Source organism: Typopeltis vanoorti, chromosome 3 (genome assembly GCF_054136105.1).
Source record: "Typopeltis vanoorti isolate ZY-2024b chromosome 3, IOZ_Tvanoo_1.0, whole genome shotgun sequence".
In the NCBI taxonomy this organism is placed as follows: domain Eukaryota; kingdom Metazoa; phylum Arthropoda; class Arachnida; order Uropygi; family Thelyphonidae; genus Typopeltis; species Typopeltis vanoorti.
This window is the reverse complement of record NC_143551.1, coordinates 72296358-72312482: the sequence shown is the minus strand read 5'-3', so window position 1 is coordinate 72312482 and position 16125 is coordinate 72296358. Positions and strand designations below refer to the sequence as shown.

At 33.8% G+C, this 16125-nt stretch overlaps 1 protein-coding gene across 4 annotated transcripts in view; it reads left to right on the top strand.

The window, feature by feature from the left end:
- Nucleotides 1–16125, top strand: part of LOC150108262 (uncharacterized) — a 406756-nt gene that overhangs the window by 83044 nt on the left and 307587 nt on the right. For all 4 annotated transcript variants that reach the window (XR_016548126.1, XM_090390668.1, XM_090390669.1 and 1 more), the window contains one exon: nt 6918–6985. Coding sequence is in view for 3 of the 4 variants with exons in the window: in XM_090390668.1 (XP_090246794.1) it covers nt 6918–6985 (68 nt within the window). In the remaining variant the exon portion in view is untranslated. The remainder of the gene's footprint in view (nt 1–6917; nt 6986–16125) is intronic.

The following is a 16125-nucleotide window of genomic DNA, read 5'->3' as shown; positions in this document are numbered from 1 at the left end:
GAGTTCTGTCCTTTTTCTCTTTGCAGATAACTTCGGCACATACCGCCTCTAGCTGAATGAATCCGTGTTTTCTTTAGTGTTTACTACCAACACCAAGATTTTGGCTCTCTTGTTTTTGAACTGCCATTTTTTTCTTGAATAATAATATTTGTACAGTTGAGTCTACAGTTCACCTATAAAAGCTACTCAACTTTAATATAATTAACGGCTATTGTAGCCTGTTTTTGTTTTGTTTTGTAGCCGTTAATTATATGAATAGTGTTTAAGAGGAGTAACATGGGAATTTCCCAGAAACTATACTATACTCAACTTTAATTATTTTGAAAACTTTCTTACATTTTTTCTTTTCAGTATAATATCAGAACTGGTGTTTCCGCTTTTGGGGATGATGAAATACATCTTCAAATTATCCTGACTGGTATTAAATGAGTAATCATTATAGAAAATTTAAATTATTCGAACATTAATTGAGTAGAAGAGAAGTTTATGTGATTAAAGTATCTTGAGATCAAAGCAGCTTAGATTTGATCATAGCATCAGAAGGGGTCTCAGTTAAGAATGTAACTATTTTATCACCAGTTGGTGACGGTGATCATGCCATACTAACCTGGGAAGTAGCCAACTACATGAATGTTCCAGTCAGGACAGGTTACATACTGAACTACAAATCTGGAAATTGTGACTAACTCAGGGGAATACTATATCTTTTGGTCCCATGGTATCATTTATTGATTATGAAAGATATCAGCAATGCATTGGAAGCTTTGGAATGATGATTAAACGAAGCAATACCTGAATGTGTCCATAGAATTTGGAAAAAGAAATAGGGTTGGAGTAAAATGGATGTGTGACCTTATTAAGCAAGCCATCTATAAGAATATGATGGTGAAGTAATATTGTGAGAATAAGAATGAGAGGTGGTATAAAATATATAAAGGGCAGGCAAGAAAAGTTACGAGTATTGTTCTAAATCAGAATATGAAAAGAAACTAATGATTAAAAGAAGCAGTACCTGAATGTGTCCATAGAATTTGGGAAAAATAAATAGGGTGGGAGTGAAATGGATGTTGTTGTTGGAACATCCTACCTAACTGACTATTCCATTTTTGTTGGTTTATTAATCTTATCTTTACCTCCTTAAATTCCGTTTCTCTTCGATAGTTGTTGATTAATGCTGATCTGAATATAAAGAAATTTATATTATACTGCGCCACCTTATATTCAGATTAGTCTAAACAATATAGAGGAATCGATCATCAACTATACTTATTGTACCACTTTGTTTTCAGGCCGAGGTTATTAATAGTATTTAAGGCTTCCGCAAAGGTCCGAATAATTTTATGAGCGGTGCAATGAAAGAAAATCAGGCAGACACCAAGTTTAACTCAACAAAAGAAAAGATTTAATGGGGAAAAGTACAATATATACATTTAAGTTTAACTATCTGCAAAAAGTTATCCAATTAAATATAGGAATTCACATCCAAACATTATTAACTTCTCAATTAGGTTTGAGGATCATGACTAATGTTAACACTTGTTAATTCATAAAGCATTAGTATTTCTCTGACATATTTCTCTCTATTCAATTGGATGAATCATATCATAAATATATTAGCTCAGTTTAAAGTATTTAGAATAATTACAATCCATAAATTATCAAACATTCATTTATCAGTTCTTTATGTTCAGTCAATCAAGTTGAAAATAGTTCTTAAAAGTTTGACCTTCCAGATGTTACAATAATTAATCTTATGACAGGCTACACTTTATTCTTTCTCAGTCAACTAACATTTAATAGAACAACATGACACTTATTATTTTGAGGGGAAAGTACTTCAGTACATCTAATATTTGACCATTAATTGACATAACACCACAGCTAAGGTTAAAATATATCCAACGGAGTTAACAGTTATAGCTTCACAGGTTACAGAAAGGACAACTCTTACCGGGTTACTGCTTCTACACATCGAATTCGCAAAGGCACATTTGAAATTCTTGTAGACTTTTACTTTATGGCTACTCAATTCTAAAGAAATCTTCCACTATAATAACTGAATTATAGACACAGAAATATACAAGTCTTGATGCACTAGGTTTTTAGTTATCTACTACTTCCTTATTTTCTTCTATGTATTAACTTCGGTTCTGCACTATTCTTCCACAAACCACTTGGAAAATATTGTAGTATCAGAACTTCCATAGAAGTAATTCACGATGCCTATTAATTCCCAGTTCTTTCATAGTCAATTTACGGCATATATCAACTCCCCCCTTCTGTTACACACTACTGGTCTCTATGCTGTCTCTAAAGCTTCTCTTCTCTTTACTTTCGTTTTCCAATCAACTACGTTCCTTCTTCCTGCCAAAATCCAGTTCTAACCAGTTCAGCTTATATCCACTGGCTTCTCTGTTTATACACAGTAGCTCACGTTCTCAGCACGAGCTAACTAAAATAAACTCCGTTTCTCCTTCAGCAGCCAATCAAATCCAATCAGAAGAATTACATAAAATCACTCTTACATACAGAAATAAAAAAGATATATCACAATTCATATAATATACATTTAAATTTACATACACACAGTTTCTTATAATAAATTTTACAGAATAAACTAAATAAAATGAATGACATATTTATATAGAGTCTTTTCATTATTATTACATATCCTAAGATGAAATAATTAATTAATAACAAACAAAACTCAAAGCATTTATATGAATAATATATTATAAGCAAGAGACTAACAACAAGTAATATTTACAAGTCTCGCTTATGACATGGTGGATTATGTTAAATGTGAATGAAGTATTAAAACATAAAATATCTTCATTCACAATTTAACAGTGTGTTACCTTATTAAACCTTATTAAACAAGCCATCTATAAGAATATGATGTTGAAGTAATATTGTGAGAATAAGAATGAGAGGTGGTATGAAATATATAAAGGGCAGGCAAGAAAATTACGACTGTGTTCTAAATCCGAATATGAAAGAAACAGGCTAAGGAGGTTGAAGGTAATCCAAAAAAGAATTTTATCATTATGTTGCAAATAAAAGAAAGAATGAATGTGGAAGCATAAAATTACTGAATGCAGATGGTAGTACCCTTATGTCAGAAGTTGATAAGATTGTTCAAATAATGAGTGCTCACTTTGCTAAGGTCTCAACCAGTGTATGCATAGTGCACAGGACTACTACATTGGATGAAGAGATAGAGGTACATGAGAATGACATTGAAGAGCTATTGCATAACCTGAATAATAATTCAGTAATAAGGGCAGATGAGGGATTACCATGTATGCTAAAGGACTTCAACTGAATTGACTGGACTCTTGATGTGTTTGTATAACTTGAGTCTCAGCTCAGGAAAGAATACCACAGGAATGGAAAGAACATATAATGGTTCCATTGTACCACCCTTATACAATGTACAATGATGTATCTAACTACCAACCTATCATCTCTGACGTGGTGGCGAAGATTTTAGAAAAGTTGGTAAGAACTTGCATACAGAAAAGCTATACTTTGCAAGGGACATCACGTTTTAGCAATTTTTGCTCGCATTTTCTAATAATGTTATGGCTGATTTGGATAAAGGGAATGGATACACTATGATACTGTTGGACATTGCTAAGGCATTTGTTACATAGCAAAAATTGAAAATACAACTCAGAGGATAATTGCAGTGTTCAACTGAACATTAATGTCTATAGATAAGAAGTCATTATGCCTCTTTACAAGGTTTCTTGATTTGACTGCATCTAGACTGCTCTGTGCAGATTTGGTCTCCTGTGTTCGTAGGGGATAAAGAAGCTGAGAAAGGATGCAAAGAAGAGTTCCAGTGATTATACTGGAATTATTAAATGTAGTTTATGGTTATAGATTGAAAGTGTGTGTGGTTTGTAGACACTGGTAAATAGACAAAAGAGGGGATGATATGATAGATTTCTATAAACTTCTAATGAGTGTTATAAGACAGTAGTTCTCAAAGTTTTTCAGACTGTGGCAAGCTTGGCAATGCAAATTTCTGTGATGGCACACTTGTGTTCTTAATGCTGTACTCGTGTAGTTAACCATAAATTTATAGTATTTTACCATTTATATTACGTTGACTATATTCAAATTCTATTATAATATATATATTTTTTTATAGTAAGGTATGATAAAAATGAAAAATTTGAGGGAGATTTTAAATTTTATAATGTAGCACTTAAGCCAGCACTACTTGACGATGTAATCATTATTGTATTTCTGTTGGTTGACTGGTGGCTCTTTAGTTTAGCATTTTCAGCAAAATAAACCAATGTTACATAAATGTTAGGCTGGTGAAAGCTTTTATACAAATATAATTGTATAAATAGACAAAAGTGCTGTTTGGACGAAAAGATTTTTTACTGTCAAAATTGGGTGGCACACCTCTAGCTCTCTCATGGCACACTGTTTGAGAAATGCTGTTATAGGATATCATCTAATAAAATTTTTCATTATATGGAAAGTGGGGGGTTAAAACATGGGGCATCCATGGAAGCTGACTATATTCAAATTCTATTATAATATATATATTTTTTTATAGTAAGGTATGATAAAAATGAAAAATTTGAGGAGATTTTAAATTTTATAATGTAGCACTTAAGCCAGCACTACTTGACGATGTAATCATTATTGTATTTCTGTTGGTTGACTGGTGGCTCTTTAGTTTAGCATTTTCAGCAAAATAAACCAATGTTACATAAATGTTAGGCTGGTGAAAGCTTTTATACAAATATAATTCTATAAATAGACAAAAGTGCAGTTTGGACGAAAAGATTTTTTACTGTCAAAATTGGGTGGCACACCTCTAGCTCTCTCATGGCACACTGTTTGAGAAATGCTGTTATAGGATATCATCTAATAAAATTTTTCATTATATGGAAAGTGGGGGGTTAAAACATGGGGCATCCATGGAAGCTATGTTTGTGCATGGTTAAAAAAGGGCTAAGAGCTAGATATTTCTTTCACAGAGCAATGAATGAGCGGAACAGCTTGCTTATTGGAGCGGTGAGGGGAATCTAGTGTGAATCAGTTTATGAGAAGGTATGATAGCAGGTATGGGTGATTTATGGACTCCCTAAATGAATCCTTGAACCAGGAGGATCAAGGACTCATTTATCAGATAATAATAATATTATTAATTTTAATCTTGCTTCAATTAAGTGATGTTGACTTCCAGTTTTATATATCCATCCTTGTATTCCTGAAATAGTGTGAAGATATCACTATCAATGATAATATGATCAATAAGGCTTTTCTGTTTTCTTGTGTCTTCTCTCCATGTGAATTTCTGTACATTTTTATGTCAAAACATAGTGTTAGTAATGACTAATCCATGTCCTGAAAAGAAATCAACCATGCACTTAACATTATTATTTCTGCCCTTTTCTCTAAATTTTCTCAAAACATTTCCATATGCCTGGGATTCATTTCCTCCATTCTGTTTAAATCTTCAACAGGGACCAGCTTTTTTCATTTTCATTATGTCAACTGTCTTCTCTAATAACCTGAAAATTTCAGATTTAGGAGAACATTTAGTGGGATCATAGGCACAAATAAGTTTCATTGTCCACGTCCTCATTTTGAAATTTTCCCACATAACTTTACCTGAAATTGTCTGTCAATGAAGAAGTTTGTGTTTGATGTTGACTGCACTTTCACTACTCTTTCCTTTCTGTGATGATCACTTTTGCCAAATATAACATCCTGTATTTATTATTTATCAGGATCTAATCTGCATAAGTCTTCATCTCAGTACTGCTAGTTATAACCACATAGTGCTTATTTAGATTTTCTGCAACTTTGACCTCTTTTCCATTGATGCTTTTTATGTTGATGGTAACTATCTTCAATTGCTTATGTTGAGCTTTTTTTCCCCCTATATTGCTATATCTCATTTGAATTATGCAAAACAAGAAATTCTTGTTTTAATCCATTATTTGAATTTTTTTTTAAATAACTAAACCAAGAATGTAATTTCTTATCTTGTATAATTTACTTTGTAATAAAGCAGAAAAACTTTCTAGGAATAGATTTTTTGTTAGAGGTTTTCATCTCCCCAAAGCTGTTTCTTTGGTTGTTGGAACTACATAGTTTGTAAACATCAGGAGTGGTTTCAGGCAGGATTGTCTGTCATAACTAGGTATCTTATCATCATTGCAGACGATATTAAGGAAACTACTTTAGGAAAGAAGGGAAACAAAAGGGATGAATGTCAAAAGAGCTTCTCAGCTGTAAATCTGAAAGATTTACAGCTGAGAAGGTCATCATCTCGCAAAGATATCTATCATTATCTGTAATCTCATTTATGAAGCTAAAGATAATGGTAGTTTAAACATAACAGCAAAACATATAGATGACTACCATAAAGGATAGAATGTATGCTGGAGTATCACTGGGCTTAGGTCTGCTTACTGAAGCAATAAAAGCGAATAAGATTCAAAATTCAGATATTTGGGAAGCCTTCTCACAGACAATACTAATTGCTCAGAAGAAATAAAATCACCAATGGCTATGAATAAAGCAGCATTCATGGTTCAGAAGAACTTATTTACAATAATAAATCCTTAAGACAGAATACTAAACTCCAATGTATCAAATGTAATAGAGACAAATTAGAAGCCTTAAAGATATGGTGCTGGTAGAGGTTTGAAAAGGTGAGCTTATAAATTGACCATGGGTAAAGTACATCCACAACTAACATTTCAATGGTTAGATATTTGCCTGTGATTCTGTATTTGCATATCATGTGCTTATTCTAATGTGTCCCAATATTTTTTGGAAACATAATGTGTATTCTCTGATATTTTGTTAGAAGGCATTTTGTTTTAAGTAGCAACTAGGAAAATTAGCTGTCTCTTATTATTTTTTCCCCTTTCCAGATCTCTCTTCACTGGTGAAAATTTCAGATTTGGCAACCCTCTTGAGAAATTTTTTAAAAAACTGAAAGGTAAGTTTTGTATACATTTTTCCTACTTCCAGTCAGTTTTATATAATATGTATAATATTTATATAATATATCTTACATGGAGTCCATTACATGACAGCGTATGAGATTAAATGATTACAGAAACATCAGGTGATTTATAGAACTGAGAAGAGAAAAAACAAGAGGTGCAAAGTAAGAAACAGGAACATATGACTATACAAGAGAAGAGTAATGGGGGTAGGATTATGGAGATTCTGTGATAGAAGTACTTAATGGTTGCATGACTAAATCTTGTTTCCTGGTGAAAAACTAATTTATATTAATGAAGCTGTCAGGATGCAAAATGGTAAGGTGAAACAAATTATTGTTTTGGCTAGCACTAATGACTTGAAAGGTGAAAAGTATTGTATGAGAAAAGATATAAAGGAGTTTTTGGAAGAAGGAAAAGAGTAAAGATTGTAAGTCTGCTTCCATGAGACAATAGATGCAAATCGAGGAGAAGGACAATGATTGCAAATGAATCGATGTACAGGCTGTGCAAAAGGAATGGTGTACAGTTTGTAGAACTGTGGACTAAATTTGATGGAGGGAGGGAGAACTTAATAATGTTGGTGGATTACACTTAAATGGATTTGGGAGTTAAATCTCTTGAAAAATCATTATTCACTGAATGTAGAATGCAAAAAGAAAACTGAAGCTGTTAGGTGGATGCAGGTGTTAGTGTGTTTGCAGTCATCCATGAGGTGAGTGATGGTGAGAATGACCTAAAAATGTGGAATCTAGTTTCTACCACCTCCATCTTCTTCTTTATACTAATGCTAGCAGTATCTGGAATAAGAGGGAGGAGTGTTTGATAATGTTTGATGCAACCTTGCCAAAAATTACAGGCATTAGTGAGATTTTGTTGGCAGCAGAGGTTGTAGTTATAAGAATACAAGGTGAGGGTATAGTATTTTCAGGGAGAATAGAAAAAATAGCATGGAGGGTAGGGATACTGCTGATGTTAGCAGATAGATTGCAGTCAAAAAGAGTAGGAGATGGGAAAACAGGAATGTGGATGGCAGTTCATTTGAAAAAATCTGGTGCAAGATAAGACAGAGGCTGCAATGGATGATGTGGAAGCCATGGATCAGCAGATATAAGTGCACAATAAAAGTGCAGGTCAACTACTTATTGTTATTTCATAAAGGCAAATAGTTATTTAATTCTTTTTCTTTTATGAAGTGGATTTTAGGATGTTGGTTTTAAATTAACTAAAAAATGAATCTAAGGTTGAGACCATGAGGCCATGTAGCAAATACATCATCCACATAGTGCAGTGAGACCACTATTTCAGCGTAGTTGTCTTGAGTGCTTGGTTTTATGTTTTATGTAGAAATTGGCTAAAGGAGAGAAGGAGGGCAGTTTTGTTGTCTCATTTAGTTCTTTGTATAGTGTTTTTTTTTTTTTTTTTTTTTTTCATGCAAAATAGCCATCATGTATTGTGAATTTGAATAAGTCGAATGCCTGGGGGAAATGAGATTTTATCAGATCATTGCTGATCTCTCTCTCTCAGAGTAGAACATTAGCAAATAGTAAAGTAATACCACAGCTTATCATGATGTCTGACCTTTTAAAGAAGTATGATTTTTTTTAGTATAGTTTTAAAGCAAACAAATTTTTTTTTTTTAACAAAAGAGGAAGAGTTATATGTAAGGGATGAGTTATCTTGCCAGCTGTTGCAGTATTGAATGTAGGAATGTCTATACCATCACCAATTGGTGGGTGGGAGTGTGTATGTATATGTAAGAAAGAGAGAAGATATCAAGTTTGAATTTCTGGTGATCAATATATTGTGGATGGTTTTAATTAATATAGTTTGAGCTTGTTAACAATTTGGGTCAAGTTGTAAGTTTTTTAGTAATTTAGGAATTTTTTTTTTTCCCTTTTGTGTATTAGTGGGATAATTTGGTCAGGATTTTCCTGCATTCATACAAATATTGTTATCTCTTGCAGGAGGTTTATCATAAATCCCACATTCACATACTCGTGATTTCCAATTTTGGCACTTTTCTAGATGTAACGACAAAGTTATGACTTATGCTGATCATATCGACAGCCTCTTCATTAAGTTACTGATGATACTTTCACAACAGTTGTGATACTGATGTAGATGTACTCAACCAATTGTACACTGTTTGAGGATACAATTTTTTTCTGGTATTATATTTTAACTTTTTTGGAATTCCTTATAGGCCATACCATTATCAGTTAAAGACATAGAAATTGCATTAAGAATATCAGAGCTTCAGAGGAGCTGAGTGTGAGTGATAGTGACCATTTTTTAATTGGTGCTATTCTTAAGGTGAAAATAAACAGTAAATATTTTTCAGCACATGCAAATCAACTGAGATACAATATTAACAAACTAGATAAAATAGAAAAGAAAAGCAAATATGAGTGTGAATTAAAATAGAAATTTAAAAATCTGCAACTAGAGGAGAATGGAAATATTGAAAACATCTGGAATCATACAAGAATAGCATAAAAGTAGTAGCAAGAATGGTTCAATGAAGAATATGTGAAGAAGCCACCTTAAGAAAAAAAAAAAAAAAAGATAGAAGTACTTGACGTAATAACCCCACTGATATTCAGGCTGCTCAGAGACACAAAGAGAGTAGCAAGGAAGCCAATAAAATAATCAGACAACAGAAAAAAATTTTGCTGGAAAGATTGAAGAGATTCAGAAATACAAAGTCTTGCCATAAATACTGTTACAACTTCTGCACATCCCGTACTGCCCAAAGAATTGCATGAGCCTAGTTCCATTTGTGGCTCTGGGTGCAGCCAACATTTGTGTGTTTATCAGGGGAGAGAGTGGGTGAGTTGGCTAGCTGTATGGGTTAACATGCAGTGGGGAGATTTGCACTTCACAAGGTTGGAATGCATCCACCAGGGAGTTGGAAAAAGCAGAAAAACATTTACAATAACTAAGACAGAAAAATAAAAATAAAGGGAACAATAACAGGAAGGAAAATGCAGAAATTTGAAGCTATCAGTGAACAACAATAATAATAACAACAACAAGGTAAGTCAGTTAAAATATAAGAAAAAAGAAGTCATATGGTACGATGATTTGATAATTAAATTTGTGCTTGATGACATTCACTACATCAAGTTCTCTAGGAGCTAAAATAAAAAACATGTGATAAAGGCAATGGAGGAACAGAAAAGAAAATTAAAAGAGATGGCAGTGCTGCTTGTTGAAACTAGCAGATTGGAAATTTTGAATGTGTCTGGGGAGGGAAAAGAGAAAGTTAAGTATAAGAAAAAAGTGAGGAGGTAACATAATTTTTATATACACAAATGATAGGAACATTAGAAACACAAAGTGGTTGAGTTTGTTTCTCTGGTGAATACATTGTGGTCTAAAATTGTTAGCAAAAGTGAAATCTGGCTCTCGGAGTCAGATGCAGTAACTGGAATTGTGTACAAAAAGTATAGTATTTTTTTAAGAATGACAGAAGAGATAGGAGGGGGATACTACTAATGTTATCAGATGACGTGATTCCCAGTTAGGATAGAAACTCATGAAAGTAATAACGGTAATGATGTCCCATGTAGCAGTAAGTTTGAGGCTATAGATGATGTGAGGTGGAGGCCAACTGGATGAAATATATGGTGGGATGTTAATATAGATCTGGATGCTCATATGCTCGGGATGTAGAAACACATCACCAAATTATCCTTGTGGGTACTTACAGTAATTATTATGGGTGACTTAAATTATCCGAATATTGATTGGGTAGCAGAAAATCTCATAATAAGAATGAAGAAGAATTTATTGAGCAGCTGTGAGACAACTTTCTGAGGCATCATGTGAAAGAAGCAAACGAGGACAAAGAGTTTTAGATTTAATCGTAGCATCTGAAGGTGTCTCAGTTAAAGAGGACTGTTTTGCCACCATTTGGTGACAGTGGTCATGCTGTACTAACCTGGGAAGTAACCAACTGTATAGATGTTGAAATCAGAACAGGTTGCATGCTCAATTACAAATCTGGAAATTATGATAAACTCAGTAGAATATTATTTTTGGTTCCATGGTATCTCTTACTGAATGGGGAAGGATATCAGCAGTATGTGGAAAGCTATGAAAATATTCTTAAATGATGCATTATCAGAATGTGTCCCTGGAGTTTGAGAACAAATAGGATAGGAGTGAAGTGGATGTGCAATCTTATTAAGCAAGAGATCCTTAAGTAGGAGATGATGTGGAATACAGAGGTAGATACAATTGATCAAATAATGAGTGCTCACTGGCAAAGATCTATCAACCTGGTGTATGTGACATAACATACACCGCTTCCTCTGCATTGGATGAAGAGATAGAGGTGCACTAAAAGGAGATTCCAGTGCTGTTGCATAACCTGGATAAGAATTTGGTAATAGGGATAGGTGAAATATCAGCACATATACTAAAGGAATGTTCAGCCAAACTGGCTAGTCCCTTGACATGTATAATTTGTTTCTTATGTTCATATAAGCTCAGGAAAGATCCCACAGGAATGGAAAGAATATATGATAATCCCATTGTACAAGGGTGATGCAAAGATTTGATAAAGATTTGATGTCTAACTATCGGCCTATCAGTATTTCTACAATCACTTGAATTACTGAAGGAAGATCATTTCTGAGCAATTTGCTCATATTTTATAATAATGTTACAGCTGAGTTGGATAAAGGGAATAGATACAACATAGCGTATCTAGAAAGTCCCTTAAAAAGTCCAGGGGGTGTCATAATACTGCTGGACTTTCTAAGGCATTTTATAGGATACCACATGAAAGGCTGTTGCATAAACTGGAGAATGTGGGATTGGAATGTGCACTATTGGCTTGAATAAGTGGATGTCTGATTGATAGACAAGGTATCAGAAAGTAGTATATGAGTTTTTACTAAAATAAAGTGCCAAAAAGCTTCATTTCGACACTTTGAGTTCCTTAGTACTGAATGAGAGTTTTTGCTCTCTTAAGGTTTCTACCTGGTCTCTGAGGAGAACCAATCAGTTTGAAACAGCTGTCAGGCCGGTGAAACCTTATCAAAATGGACCAGTAGAAGGCGAATATATGGACACTTGGGCAGCAATCATGTCTCCTTTAAGGTCTGCTCTAGGGCAACTCATAAATGCCAGCGAGTGTATTCCCATAAGCTCTCTGGTCAAATTTCGTACGAACTTTCATAGTTTCTGTATTCAGCTTTGAAATAATGCTGGATTTAATATCCACTTGATTTATATAGTATATGAGTGTTGTGAATCTGCCAGATTTTAGGTGACCCCAGGAATCAGTCTTTGAACCATTGAACCATTGCTGTTTACTGTGTGTGTGTGTGTGTGTACACACACACACACACACACACAATACATATCAATCAATGATATTGAAAAGTGCTTGACAGGAGACCTTCAGTTGTTTGCTGATGATTCAAAGATAGGCAAGGCAATCAGAGATTCCACTGATATATGGTATTTTACAGAGTGATTTGAATCAACTGAAAGTGTTGAAAATCGATAATGGCTGTCAGTTCAATGTTAGCAAGTGTAAAGTTATGCACTTTGGCATGATGAGCTATTCAGTAGCATATTTTGTTGGTGGTATTATTGGGATAACTGATGAGGCTAGAGATCTTGGAATTATAGTGGACAGCAATTTGACGTTCGAGGGTCACATAGCAAAAATTGCAAATGCAACTCGGAGAATAATTGTAATAGTGAAACGAACATTAACATTTAAGGATATCGATGTCATTTTACCTCTTGACAAGGATGATATAATGGCACCTGGACTACTGTGTGCAGATTTGGTCTCCTGGGTTTCAAAGGGATAAATAAGCTGTGGAAAGGCTGAAAAAGAAGAGTTACAAAGACGATTATATAGGATTACGAATGTAGATTATGAGGATAGATCGAGAAAAACTCTGTGGACTGCAAACTCTGGTAGACAGGAGAAAGAGAGGCAATATAATAGAAGTCTATAAACTTTTGAGAGTTCATTATAGGATATTGTTTGATAAAATTTTTCATTATATAGAAGAAGAGAAGGAGAACAAGGGCATCTGTTGACGTTAAGTTTGTGTGCACTCAAGAAAGGGATGAGAACTAGATTTTTCTCTTGATGAGTTGACTGGTGTTCTCTCCTTTTTACTGCAGATTTGCTAGACTTGCCATAATATAGAAGTGCACCATGAATGAGTTTTTCTGTACAGATGTGCAATTAGTTACCTGTATTAAAGATTTAAAAAACACTCACTGAATAAGAGGTACAAACTTCCTTTAAGCAAGTATGAAAAGTAGCTTTTCTCATTCTCCATAAGATGAAGTTCACCAATTATCAATACCTGGAGTATATCTAGTAGTTATATTACATGGTTTTTAATATCAATTCTGCACACAAGAGGTCCCCAAGACCTTGGACATGACAGTGCCATGTGTGGGTAAGTGATTTGTTAATGTGTTTTTTTTTAAAACCTGAAGATCACTGGGGAAGACTGTTTTGAAGAGCAGATGTATAGGAAATTAATTGATTTGAATTGAATTTCTGCTTTGCCAGAAAACTGTATACTAGACCTCTATACTACTACTACTGGAGTCTAAGTAGTGAAATAATGTTTCAGAATGAGATACAACAGTTAAGAGAGGGGCTGACTGCTGGAAGAGGAAAGGTGCCAGTAAATGAGAACTTAAAGGTATCTGATTGAAGTAGCAATTTGGAATGTAAAATAGTAAAAGAGAAAAGGGGAGAGAGAGAATAGTATTATTTGGGGATTCAATTATCAAAGATGTAAAATTGGAACAGGTGCTAAAAGTGTGGCTGAGAGACTGTACAATTAGTAGAATGACTAAAGCTGTGATGAAAGGAAGAATTACAAATGATTTGACTGTGTAAGTTGGAATGAATGATATGGGAGGTAGTGTAAATAGACTGCATGGACTTTCAGAATGTTATTAGAAGCTGTGTTAAGGACAGGGTTGTAAGTATATTACCCCCAAGTATGATAGTAGGGAGCTGAGAAGAAGGGCAATGATTATGAATAGTATAACAGCAAGGATTTGTAAGATTTAGAAAACTAGCAGTAAGGATTTACTGCTAGTTTTGATATTATGTGGCATTTTCGAAGTAGCTATAATAACATAAATGTTGTTTTACATTTAAAATGATTAATGTGCATGCTTTAAATTTAACTTATGGATCTGAGAGCTGGGTCAGAAGTAAAACACTTGACCAAAGACTCATCAATGGCAATATCATATTAAAAACGAGGATATTAGGAAAGAACTTGACATTGTCAGCATGCAGGAATGCGCTAGCAGAGCTAATCTCAGGTGGTATGGTCACTTAAACAGAATGGGTGAGGAAAGATTAGCAAAACAAGTGTTCTCCGCCAGGTTGGCAGGAAAACGATCCAGAGGAAGACTAAGATATAGATGGATTGATACGGTACAAAGTGTCTTAGACAATAGAAATATAAGATCTGATAATGTTGGAGTTTTGACAAGTAACAGACTGATTTGGAGGAAAATTGTAGATAGGAAGTTAGTAATGATGTAAATTTTTCATGTAGTACTATTGTTAATGTATAATTTTTTTTTATTTTTTAATATTAATCCTGTCATAGACACGATCTCTGTTCAACAAATATTTTTATAATTCCGAGTGTACCTATATATGCACAAGGATTCACTCTGATTGGTGCAATGACCTCTTTTTTACTATTTCTTTCAGAATCCAAAAAATCACTGACTCAAGACCAAAATACAAAATAAACACATTTAATAAAACAAAAACAATATATATACACTTCTAACAACTTTACATAACTATAACTAATTACAGAATTAATTGGATCCCAAGGCCTTTTAAAAATAAACTTACACTTAAATCTAGACTAAACACTTTGTTTTCACAATGACAAACTGTTCATAGTCAGTTTCTCTCTCTCTGTTAAGGCTCTTCTCTGAAGACATATGACTTTATTCTTCATTTTCATAGGATCCTTTCTCATCACTAATGTAGCACACATTTATTCTTCCTGACTTAATTTTGTCTTCTTTTTAGTAGAAATAACAGTTAGATCCGGCATCCTTAATACAGATGAAATTTCCTGATCAGAGTTTTCTCGAACATTCCTTTAGAACGTAAATAACAATTTCTTCTTTTATTTACTAATGCTTATTGACAGTCTTAACTCTTCCGCTTTAAAAAATTCACAGTTCTATGATTCCCTTTTCGGAATCTGCTACTAATCTTCCAATTAGTGTTTCCTCGAATATTCCTTTTAAAACATCTATAGCAATATTTTCTTTTAATTATCAATACTTATTCCACTTTGAAACTTCATAGTCCCACGATTCCTTTTTCGGAATATACTATTGATTTTCCTCCGACTGTCACATAAAAAAACTCAAATTCTTCCAAATCTAAATGTCTGCCGGCCTGTGTTCTAATTTTCTCCTGAACGCTCTTCTTGTTTACTCTCCCGTTGTTTCAATACCGAACTTGTCAGCTGTCAATCACACATCAAACTTCTCGGTGAGCATACGCACTCCATGAAAGTGGCAGGCGAGAAACTAAATACAATGACTGACACACAGATTACGTTAGCGACAAGAGAATGTCTTCATAAAACACAAAACTTAATAATTCTAAACTACAATAAAATTCCTTTAAAGTAACACAACTATTCAAATCTGGTAAGTACATCAATTTTTTAAATACTTTGCATATCACTTTGACAAAATAATTTCAATAACGGGCACATCGCAAGTGCCGACAATGCGTGTTATGAAACTAAAACTAATAAACATTCTAACATAAACAATACGTAAAAATATTCAGAATTTTAAATTATGATAATTTTTACACTATCATATCTTGTACATCCCTTGAGGGTACGTAGCAGGAATTTGATGATGATGATGTTTTAAATTTAGACATACGAGGTGTGGCTATTAAATAATGAGACTGGTTGCAAAAGTGTGGTTTATTATTACAGTTGTGCAGCTTAATTGTTATCCCCTTCAACATACTCCCCTCCTCTATCTATACAGCGTTGCATACGAATTTTCCATTGTTGGAAGCAGTGTTGCAAGTCATCAGGTTTATCTGCTTCAGTAGCACTGCCAT